The following is a 27,398-nucleotide window of genomic DNA, read 5'->3' as shown; positions in this document are numbered from 1 at the left end:
ACACGCACATATTAAACAGTCACGGAGTAGTCACTCTTGTGAATGGGGCCCTCTCATGTTAATTAATCCTCACAACCCTATGGGTAGGTATAACTATTACTGCCATTTTAGAGATGACACAACAGAGAGAGGTTAAGTAACTAGACCAAAGGTACAAAACTAAAAAGTAACAGGTCAGAATTTAAATCCAGGCTCTATCACTTGATGTGCTAGCCTGTTCCAGCTGCCATAACACAATACCACAGACTGGGTGGTATGGATTTTCTCACAGTTCCAGAGACTACAAATTCTAAGACTAAGGTGGGGACACGTTTGGCTTCTCCTGAGGCCTCTGTAACTTGGCTTGCAGATGGCCTCTTTCTTACTATGTCCTCACCGGCCTCTTCCTCTGTATGAACACATCCCCAGCGTCTCTTTTTCTTCAAGGAACCCAGTCATATCGAATTAGGGCCCACCCTAATGGCCGCATTTAATCATGTCTTTAAAGACTTTATCTCCAAGTACACTTGCATCTAGAGCCACGAGGGTTGGAGTTTCAACATAGGAATTTTGGCAGAACGCAATTCAACCCATAATGCCTGATGACGGTGTAACCTCAAAATTACTGGATCTCCCTAAGGCCTGTTTCTTCAAGTGTCCAAAAGTGCTGAGAATCCAAGGAGATAATTCATGTGAAATGCTTAGCAGTGTCTGGCACATCATTTTACAGATGAGAACAAAACTCAAGAGATGGTGATTTGCCCTGTTTTCGGCTCTAAAGTGGAGTTCTTACCCTATAGAACCCTACTTTCCTGTACAAGCAAATGCATAATCCAGCAGAATTTTATACAATTTATAAAATTTTTGTATCTCTTCTTGCTTTCTCACGGTACTTTTCTTACTTTATTATAAACAAGGGAATAAGTTAAAACTTCATTAGGGAATTATTTCGTTAGTAAAGTATACTACACTTTCCTGGAACCGTATAGGACTTTCATTCATCGTCTCTCCTAATTTACAAAGACAGCTATAGTCATAGTGATGATACCTCAGAAGATCAATATTTACTTTTAACTATTAAGAAAGAAAAGCAACTCAATGCTTTTTTAAAAAAAATTAAGATTGTACTTTATGTTTGCCTGGTACTCTACATATTATATCCATTTAATCCTCAACACAATCTTAGGATCTTGTTTTATTGAGCTCTCCTAACAAGCACGTGAGGAAGGTATTATTCCCATTTTATAGCTGAGGGAACAGGAGGAGCACAGCAAGGTTCAATGTTTTTCTTTAAGGTCACAGAGCTTCACAATGACAGGCAGAACCAGAACTCTGACATCTTTGAGTCTAAGACCAAGGTTCTCCATTTCAGGCCACTATCTGCCTTGGCAAGTGCAGTAGCTAGTTTTCTCATTTTCCATGCTCTACACAAACAGAGCAGGTGCTCAGCAAATAAGGCAGTCTGATTTGGGGCAATCTAGACTAAGCTGTAAAAAATCTTTGACGTCCTTTATATGAGCCAAGTTTCCTGACAACTTTGACCACCACCAATCCCTTGGACTAATAGCTCTTTTAAGGAACCAACCAGTCTCCTTCTTCCCCAATATTTAGCACACTGAGTGCTCATTAAAGTTCAACAGGTATCTGAGAAATGAGAGTTCAAGCAAACTGTTGTGTAATTGAATCTTGCACATTCCTCCTTTAGTGATGACAAAGGGCACTTTTCAGCCACAACTATATAAAAACATCAACAAAAAGAAACATTAAAAACCTCTCTGTTGGGGCACCTGGATGACTCGGTTAAGCATCTGACTCTTGATTTCAGCTCAGGTCATGAAATCATGCTTCATGAGCTTGAGCCCCAGGTCGAGCTCCACGCTGACAGTGCAAAACCTTCTTGGGATTCTCTCTTGCGCCCGCCCCCCCCCCCCCTCTCTCTCTCTCGCAAAATAAATAAACAAACAAAAAACCTCTCTCACAGTCTATAACAGAGAAGCCTCCAGGGTTTTTCCAGGCCCGCAATTCAAAGATTCCACTGCAGTCTACTCCTAACAGTGGTTGAACTGACCACCACACCTTGAACACCAATTACAGGCACAGTGCAATTGGAATCACCAGTGAAGGACCACACCATGGTGTTTTTAGTCTACAGCATGCTCTCAGGGAAAACAATTTGGCATATGTGAAAGGGAAGTTCACGATTCCCAGAGGGAATTGCAATGGATGATAAGGTCAATCTGAGTCAGAGTGGAATTGCTGTTCATCAAGGCCCCTATGCTGTAAAAGGGAGCTATATTAAGAGGTATCATGACAACTTTTATTTTCTCAAGAATATACTGGTGTGTGGATTTTTTTTTTTTTTTTTTTTTTTTAGCTTCAAGTTTGTTTTGCCATGGCAGCCCAGGCAAGTTTTGCCTGTGCCATGGAAACTATTTGACCACTTCTGAGCTGTTCTGGATACAGGGAAGGGAGGTGGGCAGAGCTGGCCAGAGTGGTGTCCTAAACTCCGCTTCAAGCTCTCTTTCAACTTCAGAGACTTGTGGATGTCCACTTTTTCACCTCTGTTGCTTCTGTGTACCCTGTCGTGAACTATCACCTCCCTGGCTACCAATTTCACAGAGCTTTTATAAGCAGATTAAAAAAAAAAAACTGAGGTCCCAGAACAAAAGCATTCAATGAAGAATTGAAAGGATAAGTATTGCCAGCATTACATTTGCTGTCTGAATTCATCTTTTCAAAGCACTCTTAGATCTGAGGCAGCAAATTTACTAGAAAACTAAAGAGATATTCCAGGTTTCCTCTTCTAAATCAAGGTATCTCACAAGTACTTTTTCCTGACATCTAAAGAGAGAAGAAATCTCAGAGGGAAATGAAGAGGCATACAAATAGAAAACTCTATAAATGGCCAAACTAAAATACTAATCTATCCACTTATAACTGCAATTAACATTTATTAAATACATGCAATATACAAAAGGTACTGAACTAAATGCTGTAAGGACACAGAATCATTTAAGAAATGTCTGCTCATCTTGACCTGTAGTGCATCTGTACCATAAGATGAAACTTGTTTAGAAAAGGTTTCAGGTTTCCCTAGGACATAGAAGAACAAAACTTTTTCTCTATTATGACTTCTGGCCTCACAGAAAAATTTTAGAACACACTAGGGGGAGAAAACTCTTACCTGTTAGTTTCCACTGACAAGCGGCAGCATTCTCAAGAGTTACATGGCTACAGAATGACTATAACTTCCATAATAACCTAATTAAATCTGACACACACATGACATGGGGGAAGAAGGAAACTCACGTGTCCTTCAATTTTTGAAACGTACCGACAAGGAAAGCAGGAGGAAGATCAAGATCATGTGGTTTGGAAAGAAGATCAAGAACGATAGGACAAAAATATTCCAAATAACAGCAAGTCACTTGCGATTGCTTGAATGCCCTGCCATATTAAATCACATATGGCTACAAAATGAAAGGAAAAGTTAAGGCCTATCTCACGCCTCACTTATGCTACTGATTGAGTTTGAGAAAGAAAATTAAGACAATCTTTTCAAGTTACTCAATCAAAGGCAAAACTGTAGGCTGGCCATTTAAGGGAATAAGCTCATTAGGTGGGTAAAACACTTGTTTAGCAATTAGTGTTCTTACCCAATTAATTTACAACAGGAAGCCCTAAATTTCCTTAAATTTATCAGTATTGGTTTGCTAGAACTGATTGTTCCAATATATAAATTCTTTGTGTTTACTTTTCCCTCTGGATTTATGGGCTCAACTGTTCTCAAAACAGAACTTTTTAATATCTGCTTCTTTCACTTTTAATATTCTACTTTCCCAAGCCACAGAACTGATGTTCTTCAACAAATGAAATAAAATGCCGATAACCAACTCTCATATCCAGGGATGGGGGAATAAAGAAGGGTTTATACCCTCAGGCAAACAGAAACACCCTTACAATAAGGTCGAGATGACATTAAAGAAATATACAGCACATCAAATGAAATTTTGTAGTAGTTACAGTTCTAATCCAGCTGAACCACCTTTTAGGGCAGCCAATCATGAACAAGATTGCTGTATTTGGAATTAAGACAGCAAGAATAGACAGCCTCTCCACAGAATTAGAAAATGACACTCAGCCAGCTCTATGTCCTGTGGTGTAATTTCACATGCAGCACACCAACAATTCTTGGTTATTCTTTTTTTTTTTTTTTTAATGAAAAGTAGATTGACTTACATGGCTCTCTGGCAATGAACTGAGGTACAGTGTTGGGCAGAGGAGTACTGGGGTTTGGAGTCCCTACTAGTTTGTTCTTGGCCATCTTCGTGTTTGCCTTAGCAAACTCTAGTCGTAGTGTTTGCGGAATTTCAGGATCGAAGCGGATGCCCTTTGGAAATAAAGAACAAATGGAAGATGTTTTCATTTCCTTAGAGTCAAACCGGAATGGTGACAAAATAAACACACCAGTAAACCCTGGCCTATCAGGAAAAAAAGGTCAGCAAGAACTCTCATTCTCACCACTTACACATAATATGTGAAAATCTGTAATACAACATGTCTAGAAAGTCAGGGGAGATTTTGTTTACTTAATTCAAAAATTTAGTTACATGTTTTTTCAACTATTTCTTCTTGAACAAAAACCTTCAGGATCAAGTTTTTGGGTTTTTTTTTCTTCTCCTTAAAGTTTGTTTATTTTTGAGAGAGAGAGAGAGAGAGAGAACGAACACGAACGAGAACACAAGTGGGGGAGAACCAGAGAGAGGGAGACAGAGGATCCAAAGCAGGGTCTGCACTGCCAGCACAGAGTTCAACGCGAGGCTCGAACTCACGAACCATGAGATCATGACTTGAGCTGAAGTCAGATGGTTAACTGACTGAGCCACCCAGGCGCCCCCAGATTTGAGTTCTAAATATGGACCAGCAAATTCCTAGAGTTAAAAACCTCAATTAATGGCTACCAATAAGAATAATTAACGTAAAGCTCTGTACAATACTGGAAATCACAGAGACCCAGGCCCTGACAAGTGTCCTGATACTGATGTAAAACAGTATTATCCTTCAATGCCTTAGTTTAATCACCTATAAATAAAGAAAATTCCCCTCCCTTTCTAACTAGAGGGCTTTCATAATGGTGATACATGTAGTACTGAGTTATTAAAACAGAAACTGAGATTAAAGATTTCAATGTAACTAGTATCATTTAATTCCAGTTAGCTAATAAATTTATATAAAGCCTTACTGTCTTGAGGTGGTAACGTCCCAGTTTTGATTATAGCTGGCTTACTAGCTACATGGCTAGAGACAACAGATTATATGGGCCAAAGAGAGGGTAGTAATTTCAATTACCCCTGACCCTATTATTACAGTTAACCTAAAACAAAATATTCAATAAATCACAAACATTATAAAATACAAGATTTAGGGCAAGATAAATCTCTTTTGAAACCCTCCTACCATTCAAGAATGCCTCTGTTACTAATCATAACAAATATTCTCCCATCTACTTTCCAGTGCTATGCATTCTGGATCCCAACAACAGTAACAAAAAGATATCCCAGTATAGTATATAAATGTGCATCCAAAACAGGCTCAGGTCCCACATCTGTCTGCATGGTATGCCCTGAAAAGGGGGTGGATTTCTGAAAATGAATATCCTAAGAACACAGGTTTTCCATTTAATGTACATGTGAGCTTGTGGGTCCCAAAGGCCCCTTTCTACATAATTAGCTTGAAAAAAGAGCAATTTCCACAAGAAATTAGTAAGAATCTTTGACTCTGTAGACCAGGATGAACAACTCTGAGCTTTACAGGTTCAGCTCCAAAGATGAGACAAAGAGCCTGTGACTGGACAGTTAACTGCAGTAAGAGAAATAAGGGGGGAGGAAGAAAGAGAGCTCCTCAGGGAGATACAACAAAAGCCACAGAGCCCTGACCTACAGACATCCTGGAGTGGGTGGAATTTCTTTGTGAGCCTGATTTGTCCATTCTCTGAGAAGAAACCAACTGAAGGTAGCAAGAGGGGTGGGCGGGAAGAGAAGGAATCCACTCTGTACAGCCCTAACCAACAACAAAAAGCAAAAAGGGGGGTGCCAGTTTTAAGAAAGGTAAAAAGAAATTCTTTCCCTAACTGTTCTGTTTTTATTTCATTGTAACTTAGGAAACCTCAGTATTATCTTGCCAAACACATAAATGAGGAAAAAGAGTAAGGCCACATTCTGAAGCAGAGTTTGCTTTCATCCGCTTCCACGTAAGAGCATTTCACTCTATCAAAGCTAGTATCACAACAGAATAAATATTTCCAAATATGGACCCAAAGAGCTGTGGTCTTTGCTGAGAGACAAGTGCAGTCCCTGGCTAACAGTATGCCGTGCCTATTTACACAACACCCCATCAGCTACACATAGTAGCAATCTGCCATCAATTTCAGGGTGTCCTCCCTGGCACTCCATTCCACCAACCTTCCCGTGAAGAAGGATTTTTTTTTTTTTAAGCCAACTTTTATTGTACTTGCTGCTTCCCGAAGAAGGAACTTTCCTAAACCTGAGCACTGTGGTCCAGGCCATTGTAGCACGAGAAGAGCATCCTGGGACCTCTCAGCGGTCCTCTGGAACTTCTAGCCTCAGATAATGAGGCGGCACATCTGAATTCCATGCCTCAGCTCTTCCACTGGTGCTCCAGAGTCAACAGAGGCTCTGCACAACATGCTTGCCTTTTACACTGCTTGGACTGATGGCTCGTGTCCTAAAACATGCTGAATTAAGCCTCCCCAACTCCCTCTTCATACCCCTCCTCTCTGTGAGCTAAAATAACACCACCATCATGTTCCAAATCAAAGTTCCAGCTCCTTATTTAAAAAAAAAAAAAAAAAAGGCAAGCTCAGAAGTTAAAATGACCTAATTTGTTTGGCAGCTTATTCAGAGGCCGGAGGCTTAGAATACAAGCCACATTCCTCTAACATCTTTAGCAGCAATACCATATTTGGTAATCAATATCCTGCTCAGCTCAGTTTCTATCCAGAGGGATCAGCCAAGCCAAAAACATTTTAAATGTTAAAGGATGATGGGGGGTTGTGGGGGTGGGCAGGGGTAGGGAGAGCATGGAAATGGAAGGAAACAGGGGAGAAAGATAAAAAAAGAAGAAGATAGATAAGGAGACCTGAAAAAATAAAAACACCTTGTGCTTTTAATTAAAGCCTAATAAGATTATTCTCTGGCCAGAGTGATTTCACATTAAATGCTGTAGGTGAAGATTACTGCCAAGTCAAGAGGGGACTCTGTGCCTTTCAAAATCAACTTTTTCCTTTCTTGCCTCTAATCTGCCAAAACTCTTCTCATAACGAAGAGAAATCTTCTTCTTACACCTGTAAATGGTATCTTATTTACATGGTCACCAGAAGGGAGAGTTTCTGGGTATCAATATGATATCAATTTGAGAATAAAGCTACTCAGAAGCCACCCAATCTGATGGACTACACGGACAGCCAACAATCCCTTCAAGAACGGTGCCCAAACCAACCCAGGTTCACCAGGTTCAACAAAGGTTGAAATCCCTACCTAGGAGGTACAAAGACAGTGCTGACAAATAACGTATCCTTAATAGTCTCGTATTCTTAAGAGTCTACCAGGGCAGTTTCAAATCCTATACTGTGGTGTCCTGGACTGAATGCTGAGGTCCTGCCAGGATTCATATACTGAGGCCCTAACCCCCAATGTGATGGTATTGGGAAGTAGGGTCTTGGGAGGTAATTAAGTTTAGAGAAGATCTTAAGAGTGGGCCCCTAAGATGGGGTCAGTAGTATACCCTTAGAAGAGGAGGAAGATACACCAGACATCTGTCTCCAAAAGCACACACCAAATAAAGGCCACACAAGTACACAGTGAGGACTACAACCAAGGAAGAGGATTCTCACCAGATACAGAATCTGCTGGTTAACATGATCTTGGATGTTCTAGCCTCCAGAACTGAGAGAATTAAATGTCTGTTGTTTAAACCATCCCAGTCTATGGTATTTTGTTATGGCAGCCCCAGCTAGTCTTGCTAACATGCTAACAGTTTTCTTTCCTGTGCCATAGTTTCTAAAATATTTCACAGTATTCTTTCTGAACATTTTGTGGCCTCATATAGATAAATTTCCCCTTTCCCATCAGCCAATCTCCAATTCCACCTTTTCCATCACCACTGGTCACTCAACCCACATGAACAGTCTTCTTCAACTGATGTATGGCCTGGTATTTGATCACTAGAAGTGCTAAGAATTCAATCTCAAAAGCTACAGAGAGCAGTTAGTAACTCCTAAAGAAAATTCAGATTCTGCATTTACACACTGTAATGCTTTAAATTCAAACTCAGTTATTGCATTCAGGAATTGAAGGAATTATTTTAAAATACTTTTTCTCTTTCTCTTAAATGTAAATAAAACTTAACTATTTGTAAACAAAAGTTAAAAGATTTTTCTGAATTGTGGGCTTAAACCTCCCAATGCAAATTTGTTTCCTATTTAAATTGGATTAAGATTATAAGCAAATCAGAGAGCTTAAAAATGCCATTTATTGCTCAAAAACTCTATCAAAACCCATAATCCTAAAAGGATAAGGCTAGTATATAATACACAGAAGGAAATGGGCAAGGTGAAGTTACCAAATCCTGAAGACCCAAGCCTCTAGGGATAGAGAGTCACTGTTAAATGAATTTCTAGGTCTTCCAGTGACTTGAAGACAAAATGGAGAAAATACTAATTGAATATGCACAAAGCCCACATCCTAAGTAGCTCCCCTATTTCTCTAGCTATTGTGATACTGGCTTCTTGTGTATACTGCCTGGTACTGGAATGATTTATTGGCTGCAAATCATGGATTTGGGACCACATAGGTACAACATCTTCCAACTCCTTAGTACTGTCACTGGTCTTGGACTAACGTTATCCCACATGAGTGAGGATAAAGGTTAGGAGTTTAGGGGCGTGTGGGTGGTCTTACTCTTGGTTTCAGCTCAGGTCGTGATCTCACAGTTCGTGAGTTCAAGCACTGCAGCAGGCTCTGTGCTAACAGTGCAGAGCCTGCTTGGGATTCTCTCTCTCCTCTCTCAGCCCTCCACCTCTCAAACTAATAAACGTTAATTTAAAAAAGAAAAGGTTAGGGGTGCCTGGGTGGCTCAGTCGGTTGGGCATCCGACTTCAGCTCAGGTCATGATCTCGCGGTCTGTGAGTTCGAGCCCCGCGTCTGGCTCTGTGCTGACAGCTCAGAGCCTGGAGCCTGTTTCGGATTCTGTGTCTCCCTCTCTCTCTCTCTGACCTTCCCCCATTCATGCTCTGTCTCTCTCTGTCTCAAAAATGAATAAACGTTAAAAAAAAAAAAATTAAAAAAAAAAAAGGTTAGGATGTATTCACTGAATAATGGGAAGAAAGAGGAAAAGAGCTATTCTAGAATGATTAGGATATCCTTAGAGACCTCCCTTCATATGCAATGTGTGGTCCTTGATAGAACAAAACAGATGTAAAAGACCTTTTGTGGAAAAATGGAGAAAACCAAATACAGAATGGGCATAGGTGGTATTTAGGAATTGTCAATATGTGGTATTATAGTAACTTAGGAAAATGTCTCTAGCTTTTAGTACTAAAATACAAAGACTATAATGACAAAATGTAATGATCCAACATGCATTTACTTAGAAACACTTAGGAAAAAAAGATGAAGCAAATGTGGCAAAATGGTAAGTTGGTAAATTCTGGTGATGGGTTAAGAGATGTTCATTACTATATTCTTTACCTTTTGGTATGCTTAAAGTTTCATGATAAAGAGTAAAAAACAAAACAGAATTTGACCAAGCACATAAACCTTGTTATGTGTGAGACAAAAGAATAAATGAAATTAAGTTTCTACCTTGAGGGAGTTCAGAGGTCACACTCTGGTGGTGGAGCTGTATAGGTAAACTAATGGTTAAACAGATAAACACCATGTCTATGGCCTTGTGAGAAACACAGCCAAGGCAGAAAGTGACTGGGGAACAGGGGAGGCAAAGGCATCATAGAGGAAGTGATGGAAAAGCAGAAATTTACCAGGTGGCAGTCCAGGAAAGGGCTCAGCAAAGTTGTGTGTGACAGGATGTAGAGAAGGGTTGAGTATGTGCATGTACATGCATGCGGGGCAGGGAGATAAATGACTGCACGAGCAGGCTAGGGTGAGACCACAGGACCTTTTGTGCCATGAGGAAGAACTCTGGAATATGAGCGTAGCTGGGATGCTGAAATTTTTTAAACTAACTAATACGATCAGATTTAGTAGATCCATGATTCTCAAACATTAGCATGAATCAGAATCATCTAGTTGACTTCCTAACAAAAGAGTCCCACATCTCCAGAGTTTGATTCAATAGGTTTAGGATGGGACCTGAGAATCTGCATTTCTAACAAGTTCCCAAGCTGATGCTAATGCTGCTTGTATAGGACTATTTGAGAATCACTGTAGTGGAGGGTAACTCCAGTAGTGAAAGGGCAGCTGAACTGAAAGCAGACACTGGAACAGACCAGACATGAAGCAGTTAGAACAGACCTGGAAAGAGAGGGTCTCTGGGATGGCTGCTTGGCTTGCTGGTCCTTCTCTGGGAGGGCACCCAGAGGCCAATGTCTGCTGAGCCCTTACATCCTTAGCAACAGCTCTGACTATTCAAGGGACAGATGCTGTCCAAAGTGACCATATGTGTTTTTTTCTTCTGAGGATTTCAACCTTACATATTAGAAACGTAGAAAATGGAGGTGGGCTGGCGTTAAGTCACCCTAACGGTCTCTTCCTCCAGAAAAAGGCTCCAAATTCCCGTCACTGAGTGAGGTCTTCAGAGCCCTCCTGATGCCTGACGAAGTCTTACTTGGTACATCCTTCAAATCTGTAAGCTACCAACTATCCCAGTATCTTTACAAATAGTACTATTAAAGTAAGTCAGTTTGTCAGTTCTTGACGAAGAGTTTAAGGGACAATGAAAACACTCATTTAGAAAAAATACTGGTAAATAATGAGGCAAAGCTGTATGTACGTACACACACACACACACACACACACACACACACACAATGTCCATAGCAAAAGAAGGTTAAAAAAAAAAAAAAAGATTGTCAACAATGTTTAATGGATCTGGGGGTGGGGAGAGGAGATTATATATTTGTATGTAAACACTTTCTGTGTAAGCCCATGAATGTTCATGGTGAAAGCAATTTAACCTGTTAATAGTGGTAACTCTGGCGGTGATAGCGGGAAGAAAACATCTGTTTTGTACTGTTTAAGTTTCTTACAAACACGTTTAAAGTTATACATCTGATAGATTAAAAAGAAGAAAGGGAGAGAGCTCACAGAAGTGATTTTCCAGGGAGTGCTACAAGAGGCAGAGCAGAACCAATACAAGACATCCTAGCACACAGCACTCAACCAGCTATATTAGTGTCTTATTTTTTTTTTTAATATTTTCAAATAACTTCAGATTTATAGAAAAGTTGCAGATGTAGTACAAAGAATTCCCATATGCCCTTTGCCTAGATTTCCTCCACATAATTTTGTTACCTCCCTGAACTGTAGAAGAGTAAATTGAAGCACGATGCCCCTTTACCCTTTACAGTTAGATTTCCCAAAAGCAAAGATTATCTGTTTTCCTGATCCAGGATCTAGTCCAGAATCATACACAGCATTTAGCGGTCATCTCTTTAACTCTCCTGGAATATCTTCCTCTGTCCTTGTCTTCTGAGACCTTGACATTTTTTTTTAGGAGTACAGGCTATTTTGTTGAATGTCCCTCAATTTGGGCTTATCTGATTTGTTCCTTGATTAGATTCAGGTTATGCATTTTTGGCAGGAATATCACAGAAGAGATGTGTCATTCTCAGTGCACCATATCAGGAGGTACATGATGTCATTTTTGTCCCATTACTAGTGATAACTCTGATCACTTACCAAGTTTCTCCACTAGTAAGGTTACTTTTTTTTTTTTTTTTTTTATAAAGATCTCATAGGGAGATACTTGAGACTATGTAAATATCAGGTTTCTATTAAACTCTCACCTACTAGTTTTAAGATCTATTGAAAACTCTTACCTGGGGCAATCATTACTATTGCAGTTGCCAAATGGTGATTTGCTAATCTCATCATTCCTTCAATATTTATTTTCTACTCTAAGGAAAAGCTCTTATGCTCCATTTATTATTCATTCATTTATTTGTTCACTCATATCAGTACTGATTCATAGCTTATTTGATTTTATAATTTATAATTACTATTTGTTTTGGTACTCAGATTGTCCCAGATTTGTATGTACGTACACACACTCACACACACAATTTTCACATCTGTATCTATTTCTCTACATCTATTCAGATATATTAAAAAGACAAGTTTGTACTGATAGCTCCAATCCCAACCTAACACCACTGGGTTAATTCTAGTCTTCCCTTTCCATATTTCTAACTCCTTCACTGCATCCTAGAGAGATTATCCACTATACATTTACTTATTTGCCCAATACAGGAAGGCACACTAAGTATTGTCAGAATTGCTATAATAGTATTAACATAAAAACAAACCTGTTATAACTAAAGTTCAATATTTACAGTTCTTTTTGACCTTTAGTCTACGAGTATATAGCCAGTATGTATATTCAAGAATTATTTGGGTAAGTTCTCTCCATTCCCTCCCACCTTCAGTGTGATTATATTACTCATCTGAAATACAGTCAGATTCACTTATTTTGGTATTTTATTTTATCTATGTATTCATAGCAGGTTAACTGTTTTTACCACTTAAGTTGATTCAACAACCCATTCATCAATTCATCAATATATGCAGGCCAAAAAGCAGAGGACCTAGCATTTTAACATCCCCTGCTACCTGTTATGACTTCCTGATATACTGAACCTTTAAAAGAAAGCATTTAAATAACCAAACATTTCTAATCAAATTTATTGTAGTTAATTTTTAGTTTTCAACTTCTAACTGAAACATGTTGAATGTTTTTAAAAGGGGGCAAGAGAACGGAAGGGTAAAGATAACTGGAGCTAAAATTGCTGTAATCAACACCGCTGCTTTTATAAAAGGTCGGTGAAGTTCATGGCCTGAAGCCGGGGGAGGGAACATTCTCAAGGCTGAACTGTGTTCAATGCCTGGTTTCTCCTGGTGAGTCGCAGCCTGAAAGCCTTTACAAAGTCCCAATACAGACAAATTCAAATGTTTTAAGATTATTCCATTCAGTGAATGATATGAAAACTACTGGCAAGTAACAGGCCCCCTCTACCACTCATCCCATGGTCAGTGGATGCTGCTCTCCTCTGAAGGACAGTCACAAGTAACCCAGTTCTTTATTTAAAAAAAAAAAAAAAAAAAAAGGTCATTTCCTATCAGAATCTCCTAGGCATTTCACATATACCCCTTTCTGACCACGTAATCCAGTGGATCGGATCGGATCTGTATTGGATGTATTAGATCAGATAAAATGTCTTTGTGTTTTTGTTTTTTTTGGTCAAAGACAAGTAATAAAATAGCAGCAATTTAGTAAGATTCAACTTCATATGCTCAAAAGAGATTCCTGGTTGATTCTAGTAAGTTTTTTTACTGCTCCTTTCTCCATACGCAACTCCAAATGAAGACCCACCTCTGCTCTAAAGGAATGTGGGGCATCAAGAAAACCCTGCCCAGCCAGGCGTCTGTGCGGAAAAGGAGAAACAAACGCCTGTTAAGTTACAGGTTTTAACCAATTCATTCAGACTTGCTAATACAGAAGGAGAATAATCTGTCACCAGAAACTATACATACAATACAACCTCAGTGCCTAAAAATCCATTTTCTTTTGTAACAATCTGCTCAGTTCTTCCTTAGCCTTGAGAAACTTCTGACCTTCACAAATGAAGTCAGTGAAACCCCCATCTTGTGTCCAGGAAATAAGAAACCGGAGGAAAGGAGCTCAAATTAAGGTCAAACTTAGTAGTTACCGCTCTGACCTCATAATCTAATCTCGGTACCTGGATCTTGTCGTCTTCTCCCCACTCCACACCTCCCTCCTTATCTTGGTTTCTGGTACCAAACCACAGATCTGAGAGCTGGAGTTCTGATGTTCCTCTTCAGGTTTACCCAAGCAGTGACCCCAATAAATCTTCAGAGCTATGTCATAACCTGCTGTAATAAACTCTGAGACTCAGAGCTCCACCAGGTGGTAGGTGCTCTACCTGGTGTCCACTGCTGGCCATCCTCACTGAGCCTCAGTTATACCTCTTTATGCTTTCATTTCTCTTCTTGAAGGTAGTGATTATTATAGCACAAGCCAGAGGAAATCAGTATGGTGGGACCAGGGCATGGGATGGTGGGGATGGCGGGGGGCATGGGGAGGGGGGGGATTGAGTTCCTTTGAAATTTTCAACATCAAACAGAGAAGCTGAAGATTGCTCATGTCTGTAAACAGCAGTACATTAAACAGTATCTATGGAGAAGAAGAACCGATTTAATTCTCAGGAGTAACTAAAGACTGGCATACACTATAATAGAGATGAGGTATAAGCTTTGTAAAGCATTCATATTCTAATTTATTGAGATCACAGATTTGGTAGAGTATTAGTAACTATCCATTTTCTCAGCAATCTTTTGGCTTCTTCCAAAATTTAGTGCTCCAAAACCAGTTTCCACTGCTACAAGAACAAGCTGATAAAGAAGCTAATAAGTAGGACAAGCTGATAAATAAATGAGAGAATGAATCTTATTACCTAAACGTTGTACTCCAAAGATTTCCAGTCATCATGGTATGTAGGGGAAGATAGGGCCAAGAGATGGACAAGCTGGAAGTGGCTTAATTATACTACACTACATTAGAACGATTTTTCATCCCACCACAAAATGTATTCGAGTCCTTTCTTTCTAAATAACCCAATATTGGAATCTATTTTATTTATGACTTCGGTTTCTATTTAATGTTAATTTAACTAAAAATTAAATGCTATTCTGAAACTTATTAGAATATCATATGCTATTCTTAATAGCTTTATGAAATATAATTTACAACCCTAAATTCACCCTCTTGGGTTCACAGACTTGGACAACCATCATCACTACAGAGCTTAGTACATTTTCATAGCCCCCAAAAGAAATTCTGTATCCATCATCAGTCACTCATTCCTCTCTCCCCTCAACCCTCCAACCAGGAATCTACTTTCAGTATCTGAATGTGCCTTTCGGAGTATTTCATATAAATGGAACCGCACAATACATGGTCCTTTGGGACTGGCTTCTTTCACACAGAATAACGTTTTCCAAAGTTCATCCATATTATACCACATGAGGTATATTATACCACATGAAGGAGAACTTCATTTTTACTGTTTCATAATAATCTATTGTACGAATAAACTGTATTTTGTTTATCCTTTTATCGGTTGATGCACGCTGGGTTGTTTCCACTTTTTTGGCTGCTATAAACACTTGTGTATAAGTTTTTGTGTGGATACAATTCTTTAAGAGTAGAATTGCTGAATCATGTGGTAACTCTATGTTAACATTTTTGAAGAACTGTGGAGCTGTTTTTCTTAGTGGCTATACCATTTCAACCCCATGACCAATGATGGAGTGTCCCAACTTTCTCACACCTTCCTCTACACTGGTTATTGCCTTTTTATTTTAGGCATCCTAATAGATGTGAAGTGGTATCTCACTGCATTTATCCATGCTGTTACATTTTAAAACATTTTATAAAGAGGGCTAAGAATAAAAGCCTCCTATTTTCAAAGAGCATTTGGCTACAGGAAATAATCTGAGAACCGCAAATCTTTCAACATAAAAAAAAAAAATGAAGTTGAAAGAATTAACTTTTACCTTTTAGAAGTTAAAAACAAAAGTTAGAAATACAAACTGTTTTCTAAAAATTGACAGGTCATTCCTGCCAAAGAGGAGGAGGTAAATACATACTTTAAAGATATTCTGAAGTCTGAGGGGACCAAAATATATTTACAGTTTTCTGAGTATTGTCAGTTTTCTCTTCTACAAGCAGCATAAAATACTCAGATTAGAAACAGACTCGAGGCAAGGGACATGCAAAAGTTTCCCTAGGAGTCTGAAAACAATACATTCAGCTGGAGCCTTAAAATGACTTTAAGATAAGCCAAAAAGAAACATTCATCTATCTAGGTAATCTGTTCTGGGGACGAAGCTCAGAAAAAAAGTGTGGAGGGAAGTTCAAGAGTTGCGTGTAATAAATATAAATAGAAAAGATGACTGGAAAGAAGGAAATAGGAGTGTGGGGGAAAAATGAATGTCACAATTTCAAAAATTTCTTCCAACGTATCATTTCTGAAAACGTTTTTTTTGTTTTGTTTTGTTTTGTTTTACCACTTATAAAATGTAATTACCATTTATAAAATGTAAAAAGACAACTGTCTGAATAAAGATCACAGAAGCAGGTTGCTAGAAGAGGTCTGGGTCAGGTTCTCTGATGCTTAGTGGAGAGCTATTTACATAAAGCATGAAATTCATAGAATTTTATGACTTAATTTTTGGGACCACCTAATCTAGTAGTTTTCAACATTTATTTATTTTTGGGACAGAGAGAGACAGAGCATGAACGGGGGAGGGGCAGAGAGAGAGGGAGACACAGAATCGGAAACAGGCTCCAGGCTCTGAGCCATCAGCCCAGAGCCCGACGCGGGGCTCGAACTCACGGACCGCGAGATCGTGACCTGGCTGAAGTCGGACGCTTAACTGACTGCGCCACCCAGGCGCCCCAAATCTAGTAGTTTTCAATCATGGGTAATGCTCCTCACTGCCCCTGTCCCCCACCCACTCCCCAACTCTTTAGGGAGACTTGGTAACGTGTGAGAGTGTTTTGGGGCTGTTACGAGACTTAAGACCATACTGGAATTCAGTGGGAAGGAGGCAAGGATGTTAGAATTCTACTACAAGGGCAGTCTGATACAATATAAATACACTGTCACCCAAAATGCCAGTATCTTCCCCAACACAGATGAAGAAATTAAGATCCAGAAAGGTCATGTAATCCACCTAAATTCATAGCTGACTGGGAGAATCCAGAATTCAATTTTCTGATTCCCATGATTGTGTACACGTGTACATTACGGTTCTGTGAAGTTCTTTATCTTACAAAGACTGCATTATTTTCTGAAAATAATGGAGGTTGTTGTTCAGTTTCCACTGTGTTGAAATTTAGGTAGATGTGGGATCCCACAAGGAATGAACAAGTGAGGAGAAGAATCTATCACATGTGAACCATATTTCATACTTTCCCTAAATAGGGCATTGCTTGCAGAAACATCAGGACTGTTAACACAACAGCCCATGCTGCTGGGTCACTGCCTATTGAGAAACTGAGCAATTATGCCTTATTCTTTTTCTTAATCCAACTACCTCAAAATCTTTGCTGTGGATTTACCTTAGAATACACTGACTTATTACTCACTGTCCTCCTTGCCTAAACACTCATTTGAAAAGAAGGGGTCCCTCTCCATTGGCAATATATCTGGATCATACCTGAAGAAAGCGACCCCTCTCCCAGGGCTCTCTGTAGGTATATGTGGCCCTTGGGTTGAAGCTGAGCTATGCATCCAGGTACAGACAATTCCTTGCTCCATGCCTACTAGAACAGTCTTCCAAGTGAATATGAGGTTTTTAGAGGCCATTTATCCTTGTTTTTAACGGCAGGAAAAAAATTTTTTTTTGTATAATTTTGTTTCTAAACCAGATGTTCCATAAAACACAATGACACTAACCTGTTTTGAAAGTCTTAGTGACAAAGGAATACGTGTCCACACCCAGTCTGGAATGTCTCTAGAGGTTTATCCTTGATTTTTAGCCTATGTAATTTCTCCCCAGATAACATGTGACAAGCTCAGTTCTCGGTGTTCTAACAGAATCAGTCAGCCTGGCCACAGGAGAGAAACCCAGTATCATCCTTCAGTAGGCATCCTGGGTCTGGAATAAAAGGATTTTAATAGTATTTCCTAGTTGACTAGGCCACTTCTAGAATACAGGTTTTATTGTTGGTATCATTTTTATTCATTTCAATAAAGCGCAGCATGCAAACTCACACTCTTTCACTAAGCCAGACTCCTATGGCAAAATGCACAAAGTAAAGGATGGACATGCCCCAACAACAAAAGGAGGAAAACCTTGTTTCTATTCCCTCAAATCCAGGACTAGATAAGAACTAGGAGAAGATGGTCCTGGTGGGCCCCTTTCCCTTTACTGGTGAAGGAAGGCAAGAAAAAAAAAAAGGTTCCCAGAATATAGTTATAGTGACAAATACAAAAGAGCACCCCAAATGAAGGTCATAACCAATTTTGGGTCGAATCTCCTCCCAAGTAAGAGGCTTAAATTGCTACAATTAGGAGTGTGCTTTGGAGTCGGCCTGCATCCAAATCTACCTCCATTGCTGATCTTGGTTATGTTGCTGAACCTTTATGTACCTCAGTTTCCTCAGCTATCACAACTGGAAATGAAAACTGTCCTCATCTCATAGAGTTGCTTTTAAGAAAATAGTTGTGTTGGCGCGCCTGGGTGGGTCCGTCAGTTAAGCATCTGACTTTGGTTCAGGTCATGATCTCAGGTTTGTGAATTCAAGCCCTGCATTGGGCTCTGTGTTGACAGCCTGGAGCCTGCTTCAGATTCTGTCTCTGCTCGCTCTCTCTCTCGCTGTCTCTCAAAAATAAACATTTAAAAGAGAAAAAAAGAAAAAAGTTGTGTCAATGGTTAAGGTTTAGCATATGATAAACACTCCTGTGGCCCAGTGCTCACCAGCTAAGGAGCTACCACTATGGACTGATAAGGATTTCTTCTCCTTTGTTATTTCTGGAAAGGTGCTTCCCCCACTCTTAAAAGAGGAGATTCATACGCAACTGTGGGATTCTCACGACTGGACAAAACAGGATTATCTGAGCTCTTGTCCAAGCTAGTACTATGTAATTTTGAATTATTCTTTTATTCCACCTGGTTTCATTTCCCCCAACCACTCTTCCCCCCTCCCCTGCCCCGCCCCCAGCAGGGAGCTGATGCCTGTCCTCTTCCTCTTGCTCATTTCTGTTAGTTCACATAATGTGAGTACCTTTTGGGGGACTGACTGCTAACTGCAGAGACTGGATCTACTTTCTGGGAGAAGCAGGTAGAAGTACTTCAGAGGTATCTGGGACTCCATTCGGACCATCCACCCCAGCTAAATTTATTTCTTTTCCACTAATGCACACTTTTTGTTAGCCAGCCACCTCCTGTGTACATAACCATGCCCTAGGAGAATCTGCTTTGTATAGGATGACTGTAAAGTCATGACAGGGTCTTTGAAGAAGCTATAAACTCCATCTTAAATATGTCAACAGAATCAGAGTCAAACAGTTTATTTTCCAAAGGGTTGAGAGGGCATGATTGTTTGAACTTTTGCCACTATGTTCTCAAACTGTCCTAAAAAGGATGATCGAAAGACCTGGGCCCTGACAATGTTAGGAAGGGGAGGTCTCCACTTCAAGCACAGTTACCCTCTAAAGCAGTATTTTACAGTGATGCTTTGAAATAGATAATGTTATGTGGAAAGAAACATAGGCCAGAGTGCAGAAGGTATCCTTTCCTTCAGGAATCCTGACATTAATATTTTCACTCTGAGGACTTTGAAGGTAAACAGAGGTCAACTGCTCTGGTAGAGAAAAAGGCACTTTTTAGAACCCTTCACACACAAACACCAGATGCGGCTGGTGCTGCTAGCCGTCCCCGTCACCGTATAGTCCTAATACCACCGCCCCAAGTTCTCATCATCGGGATGACTACACCAGTAAACCATCCCCTCTCCTCCCTTTGCAGGGGGAAAGACAGCAGCTACAGGACCACCTTTTACTCCCACTACCTGCTGAACGAAGCCACTCAACAAATGACACTACCAGTGAAAGCTTGAAAGGAAGCAGATCCTAGGTAGTATCTTCATCTAGTTAAGGGTTTGACCCTGACAGTATCTTGAAAGAATATCAAAACAAACTTGTGATGGTCCACATCTGCTTCACGTTGGCCTGTTACAATCCAGTCTGATGTTTGTTGCTCCACTCCTCAGATTTTTAATGGTTAACTTCACTCATTTGGGAAATAAAGACGTTCTGCCTCAACCAAGTCCGTCCCACAAGCACTTCCCACAAGTACTTGTCCACAGCCTTATGGCTATCATAACAAAAACTTCTGAGTCATAAAACATAATGTGCGTCAGTGTACAGGATTTCTAGGTAATATGGTTTCTGTAAAGTCCAGATCATAGGCTTCAATCAGTGAGTTTGGCATGGAGGAAAAAACCTAAACAATAAAGCCAATAAAAGAAATCACAACCCTATTCTTAGCCATAGTTTGTATTCCTAAACCAGGTCAGTTTAGGAAAAGGCAATCATACTAATTACAAACTAATCTTCTAATCATTGAAAAGAAGGAGACCACCCTGCTTCTCTAACACATATTAGGCACATGCCAGGCAAAATGAGACAATAGATGTGTGTGGGTTTGTATCAAAATACCTTATGCACTCTTAGATGATTAACACTGTGCAATATAATGAACCTTAGAGTTCTAAAAACCAAGTATTCTTCGTCTATATACAAAAGCATATGAAGAATAAGTCCTACTTGTAAGGTAGGCAGACTAAGAAAATACATTTAACACACTCTTCTTTTAGGTTGACCTGAAGTGCTTGTTGGATCATTTGAAGAGCCAGCTTAACATTCTGTATCTTCTTTAAGGATCATTCTGCAAAGTTTACTTTGAACCTTTATTAGCGGCTGATGCAGAAGAAACAAAAGAGATGGAGGGAGGAGAGGAGAAACAAGTGCCGATATATAAACAAACTCTAAAACTGAAAAGACCATTGCCTCAACTTTCCAAAACCATTTTGGAAAGACTTCCATTTAAAGATCAGACACAACAGCCCACAACAGGCCTCCAAGTATATTTTTATAGCCTTGTTCCTACTTTCCAGTTTTTCATCAATGAACACTCCTCCCGTCAACAAGATCCAGGGGCATCTCCTACATGATGTATGCATAACCTATGCACAACCAAGTTTAGGTCATCTTAAAACTAAATACCAATAGGAAGTAGAAAACGTGTACATAGGTGTTACTGATTTTTAAGCTGCATAACAGGATAACGGCAATTCTTTAGGAAGGATGTATTACATTTAAAAATAAATTTTTTTGGAAATCAACTTTACTGGGGGCAAAAATGAGTGCCATCTATACTAATAAATTATTTGGTTCTCAAAGTCACGTATTAATACCACTACAGAGGCACCTGGGTGGCTCAGTTGGGGAAGCGTCCAACTTCGGCTCAGGTCATGATCTCACAGTCCGTGAGTTCGAGTCCCACATTGGGCCTGTAGCCTGCTTCAGATTCGGTGTCTCCCTCTCTCTCTGCCCCTCCCCACTCTGTCTCTCTCAAAAATAAACATTAAAAAAAGGTTAAAAAAAAAAAAAAAAAAAAAAAACCAGTACAGATAAATCAATTCATGGGTGGGAAAAAAAAATCTGTTCTCTGATGAATACAGTAAAAATATAGAAATAAGAAAAGAGAGGAGCATTTGCTCCTTAAACTGGTTTTTGAAAAAACTATCTAGCACAGACCTTGCAAGCTCTCTTTCCAACCAAGAGTTTGGGGCTTAGGCACAAGTTAGTAAGAAAGAATGTAAACAAGTCCAAACTTCAGAAGTTCATTGCAAAGTACTTCCTGCACTGCACTGAGAACAGAACTAAAATAGGTCAAAACTGATCTCACCTCTGAGCAACTTAAATCAGTGCTCTGCCACTGTTCTAACGCACTACCTCAGGCCATTTACTGGTGATCTAACAAGGCTGAGGCTAAACCTCTCTGCAAAAAGGCTTGTCTGACAATTAACTAAGGAATCTCACTGGCTGCTAAATAAAGAATTTATATGGAATGGATGTGGGGTCTTTGGTTTTAAACAGATTCAACTGGAACCTGAAATGGACAAAAGGAGGGGGGGCGTTTGTTGGGCTTGCAATATTTTGAAGGCTTGAGAATATTAAGGACCATATTGCAACTCTGTTTCCCAAAAAAGCTCCAAGAAAGGACTGATGATCAATTTACTGTTAATTATAATACAAATAAGTCTTCAGAACTACTCTGAATCTAGTGGAATTTGGGATTCTACAGACATTATTTTAAAATCAGACTGTAGCAAAGGGGGCTTAAGGAATAAAAACCAGTCCTTTGTGAAGATCATCATCCCCATTAATTACCAGAATTCTTACTATTATTGAGTGCGAGTGGCTTTAAAATTATCTATCGCATTTACTTTGATCCCTATGCCCTTTGAGATAAGTACTATCAACAGAATATTAATGGGAGGAAAACTGCGGTCCAGAGGAGGGTCTTGAATCAGTAAGTGGCAGAATCTGGATTTGAACCAGGTCAGCTTGACTGACACTTTTATTACACTGCCTTTGACTAGAAAGTCTCTCAGACATGATAACTGGTTACCAAGAAGCAACTTTCTGTTCTCCTCTCTCAGTCTCAATTTAGAGATTTAGGCACCTTTTCACAGGTACCAACACAGTAACACTTAATGTTCTGCAGAAATACACAGAACTACCCTACCAAATACACAGTAGGTTTTTAGTATTTTGGTGAACACCTCTACAGATAAACCAAGATGACATGGTAAAGTGCTGGAAAAGTCAACATCTTCCTACTAGTTAGGTAGGACCTTTCTAAACCTAAAAAGGTTTCCTCCATTAGTGTTTTCATTTATTTAGCATTCTAAGATGTGTAAACAGCCTGATTCTTTCATAACCTTGTTGTTTGCTTTTTTTCATTGAGGTGTAGCCAGGACCTGTAACCCTCAACAGTTTCTTCTGCCTTCTGTTCAATGTTCATTTGCACAATTACATTGGCCTTCGATATGAATATTAAAATTCTATGAAAAATTATACTGTAATATTGTGTGAATTCTGATTTTTATTCATACTTTTGAAAGTACAGTAACACTTTATATTATACTCTGCCTGTTTTTGCTCCTTTATTATAAACTACCCTGCTTGAGAACAGGAATTCCTTTCCATTTAAACTTATTTTCATTTCCCATAATATGTTTCCAAATTTATTCTTTAAGTCCTGTGTATTTATTCATCCATTTACTTTTGAGCGATGGTTTACGTGAGGCAAATAAAGGACAAAATGGATTAAAAATGATTCAAAATACAAGAGAACCAATGGTTACTAGTTTACACTAGAAATTTTCTACACAACTGCATTCTCTAGGGGAATTACTTAGATCTTTGAATTTTAAATTTTAAAACATTAATCTTTAAAATTAACTTGCCCCACAACGGCTAGAAAACAAAAACTTAGATCCTTCTATTCAATGTCCAGGTAACTCGAGGTACCACTTAATTTTTCAATAATTCTCTATTGAAATTTACTACATTTTTAGAAATTTTAGTCCTAAAAAGTATCTTTCATGGTTTATTTTTGTATAAATATTAGCATTTTGAGACCGTATTATTTTTAAGATTGTAGATTAGTCCGTATAATCATGTTCATTAGAACTATTTCTTATTCCTCCTAATCCCATATTTACAATGCAGGTTATATAGCTATCTATCTTCATATTCCAGAAGCATTTACTCTATTTCTCCTCCCCTTTATTTTTATGTACATAAAAGTCCTTGACTATTATGGTTCTGTAATTTTAAAGTTTTTAATGTTCCTATGTAATAATTATTAAATACCCATTAAAATGGCATGAAAAGGTTACACTAATTATACAGAAAGAAAATAACTCATAATGTATGTACTTGTGAGGAAGTAAGAATATAGCCATTGATAAATGTCTTGTCAAAACACTCTATTCCACTTTAAGGTGGGGGGGAGGGGGTCAAGTCCCATCCCTACTCCCCAAGTCTTTAAAAAGTTCTGAAGCATTCCAGTTATACAGTAAGACAAAAACTTTGTGGGCCAAAAGTTAAAATCTGTGCAGAATTTCAGAAACATTAAGCCAGTGTGGAAGCTCTGTAACCCCTAGTCATTAGGATGGTACGATCATTCACTAAAAAATAAAAAGTGATTTTACAATAAAGAGTGATTTCAGGGGCCAAAATGTGCTGCACTGCAGAAAAATCAGCAATGTGAATGGCCTAGAGAGCTTTCACTCTAAAACCGGCCCAGCTTCTTAGCAAGAGTCCTAGCAAATAACTCATTCTTTGCACTTCGTGTTCCATAAACACTAACTTTATTTTCTACTTACATTTACAAAAGAGGCAAATAGATTCTCAACATTTCTGAATCACCTGAAGAACCATGGAGATAGGTCAATATGAAATAGCTATTTCAAAGGGAGTTTAAGTTTAAACAAGTTAGGTCCTCAAAAAAAGGCTGCAATGCAAAGTCTGAGGGCTGTTTCACATAGCCATGTGATAGCTGATGAACTTGAGATTTCCACACATACTTATCATTGGAATATAAATCAGTTTATGTGTGAGAATCAGTGGCTCTTCCTGCTTGTTTCCTTTGGGATTGATGTTAACATTTCTTAGCATTTTTTAAAAAACATTTTTTAAAGAGCAGGGGAGGGGGCAGAGAGAAAGGGAGACACAGAATCTGAAGCAGGCTCCATGCTCCGAGCTGTGAGCCCGGAGCCCGGAGGTGGGGCTTGAACCCACGAACCGTGAGATCATGACTTGAGCCAAAGTCGACTGCTTAACTGACTGAGCCACCCAGGTGGCCCTACATTTCTTAGGATTTCTTTTAGTAGCATTGTATTGTCCAGTTTCTTATGTGAATGCTTAATAGATTTAAATAACCTACTTTTCTTCAGGCAAAGACTCTAATTAGAAATTTAACAAATTCCTTGCATTCATCTTCATTAGTTGTTTTTCAGAACAATTTTTAAATTATGTGCTGTACCATCCTAGGGTTTTATAACAACCCAAAAATGCAGGACCACCGTTGAGAAAAGCACAGAAAAATAATCTGACAGATTCTAGAACTTATTAAACAATCATTTACTATTTTTACTTTTTTACATTGTATTTGGGTTATGAGTCACTTTTGGTGATGTAACTTTTGTGGAGAACCTATCTCAAATTTTTTTGATGGGGCTAGCTGGATTGAGTGTTTGTCAAGTCCCAAAGTGCACAGGGTTGAGAAAAAAGACAAGAGTCCAATAACCCTGCATCATAGCAACTCTATACTGACCGGCACAGACATAGTCCCAAACCCAGTGACGTCAAATGGCTGCCTTAGAATTTTGCAAGTCAAGAGTAAGCAGTTATAAACAGATTTAACAGATAAACATTAGATCGGACTCATGATCTCATCTGGCAGCCTTGCATATTTCCCATCCAAAAGTCCCAGCTGGGATCACACTAATTGGGCCTCTTCAACCATATTGAGCAACAGGCAAAGAGAAATTTAGGGAGAAAATTTTAAAACTGATAAGAAACATATTGACATAGTGCTTGGTGAGGGGGAGCTGAAATACACCATCTGGATGCTTGTGTTTGTGAAAACTTTTGTTTAGTGGAAATAATTCACCTAACTCACAAGCTGTACAAATATTAAGATCAAAAGTCCTACCTTGCACAACCTATCAGGAAAACCTGTGATACAGGAAACAGAGACTGTTGTCCAGACTTCTGTCAAACCAGAGCCAAAATATCTTTGTGCGACCAGTGCCTATCTTGACTGCCCTGGTGTCCCTCAGTACTCAGAGTCTGTACCAGCACTTTATGGCCACATCTTTTCACTAAGAAAGTATACTCCTAGTAGAGGTTCATATTTAGAACATCTGCAAGTGTTTTGGCTCGATTTCCTTTTAACACTTTTGGAAGTGAATAATATCCCTGTGTATGAGGAGGAGTCTGGTATAGAACTAATGGATTCATTAATGCCATACTGTTTGGTAATTCGATATTTGGAGAGCTAAAGCTATTCAACAAAATTGAAATTGTGTACAAGGCTGGAATCACTGTGATATAAATAACCATAGTGTTTACTTCAATGCCGGGAATTTATGTGGATGGAAAAGCAAAAGTTTCCCTGGATTAGATGGGCTGTTTTCTCAACATGTGACAGTATCAAGTACCTTTTCAACATGCTTTCTTAGAAATTAAAGATTTTCCTAAAAATTCTTTTTACCATACCCGCTACTGAACTGATAAATTTCCTCAATCATTAAGAATTTAATACTACATACCCTCAATTTCTCTTCATTTTCTCTTTATTAAGGCTTCTTTGCACTGTAAGTCTGCATGACTGCACTTTTCCTCTTCAAAACCAAACTGCTTTTTAATTTCTATTCCAAAGTCTTTTTAGACCTTGAGAAAATACCATTCCTTTTTGTCTTGCATACTGTACATAAAAGAGCACAAATCCTAAGTCTTAACTTATTAAGGTTGAATCATGTAAAGGTTGGGTTTTTTTCCTACCCTTCTTTTATTAACAGGTAAACTAAGCTATTTAATGGTAACACAGTTCTATTGATTAGAACTGACATCACGGAAATGTTACTAATCCCTGTTAAAAGAAACATTTTCTGTCAGGTAGGATTCCAAAAGAACCCAAATCTATTGAAATCAGTCAAAAAGTATTTATCAATAACCCAATCACCACTTCATACCTACTAGGATGATCCTAATTTAAAAAACAAGTATTGGGGAAGATATGGAGAAATTGGAATCCCATATATGTTACTGGGGGGAATTTCAAATGGTGCAGCTACTATGGAAAGGTTTGGAAGTTCCTCAAAAAGTGGAAGATAAAATTACCATATGAGTCAGCAATTTTACTCCTAGGTATATAGCTAATATAACTGAAAAAAGAGACTCAAACAGATACTTGTACACCAATGTTCACTGAAGCGTTCATTATTCACAAGAGCAAAAGGGTGGAAATAACCTAAGCATACATCGACAGATGAATGGATAAATAAAAGATGGTAGACTCATATAACAATATATCAGCCAAAAAAGGAACGATGCTCTGACATAGGCTACAACATGGATGAATTTTGAAAACATTACACTAAGTGAAAGAAGCCAAACACAACAAGGACAAATATCCAGAATAGGCTAGAGACCGAAAATAAACTAGAGGTTAACCAGTGGCTAGAAGGAAAAATTGGGAAGTGCTGATTAACAGTTACACAGTTTGGGATGATGAAAAAGTTTTGCAAAGAGACGTCGGTGATAGCTGCACAACACGGTGAATGTAATTATACGCCACTGAATTGTGCACTTAAAAAATCACTAAGATGGCAAAATTTTAAGTATAATTTTAAGAATGACATCAAAACTCATTGACTTGCACAATTTTTAAGCGTGTTTTTAATAGTTAATTATTTTTGAGGAAGAGCGCAAACGGGGGAAGGGCAGAGAGACAGAGAGAGACAGAGGATCTGAAACGGGCTCTGAGCTGAGA

At 38.9% G+C, this 27,398-nt stretch overlaps 1 protein-coding gene and 1 long non-coding RNA gene across 18 annotated transcripts in view; one reads left to right on the top strand and one right to left on the bottom strand.

Annotated features, from left to right (window-relative positions):
* The window catches only part of RBPMS (RNA binding protein, mRNA processing factor), a 177,700-nt gene that overhangs the window by 63,184 nt on the left and 87,118 nt on the right, over window positions 1–27,398 (bottom strand). For 14 of the 17 annotated variants that reach the window (XR_006706875.1, XR_006706877.1, XR_006706876.1 and 11 more), the window contains one exon: window positions 4,219–4,369. The exons of 2 other annotated variants lie outside the window; for them this stretch is intronic. Coding sequence is in view for 8 of the 15 variants with exons in the window: in XM_045455859.1 (XP_045311815.1) it covers window positions 4,219–4,369 (151 nt within the window). In the remaining 7 variants the exon portion in view is untranslated. Of the gene's footprint in view, window positions 1–4,218; window positions 4,370–27,398 lie in introns of those variants that run through there. One more of the 17 variants, XR_006706892.1, reaches the window with a different exon arrangement.
* On the top strand, window positions 8,877–11,083 carry LOC123586682. The gene is made up of 2 exons (XR_006706894.1): window positions 8,877–9,112; window positions 9,352–11,083. It is a non-coding gene; the product is annotated as an uncharacterized LOC123586682 (long non-coding RNA).

This window comes from Leopardus geoffroyi, chromosome B1 (assembly GCF_018350155.1).
Source record: "Leopardus geoffroyi isolate Oge1 chromosome B1, O.geoffroyi_Oge1_pat1.0, whole genome shotgun sequence".
Classification (NCBI taxonomy): Eukaryota; Metazoa; Chordata; class Mammalia; order Carnivora; family Felidae; genus Leopardus; species Leopardus geoffroyi.
Note: the sequence above shows the minus strand (reverse complement) of the source record. Positions and strands in the feature narration are given on the sequence as shown.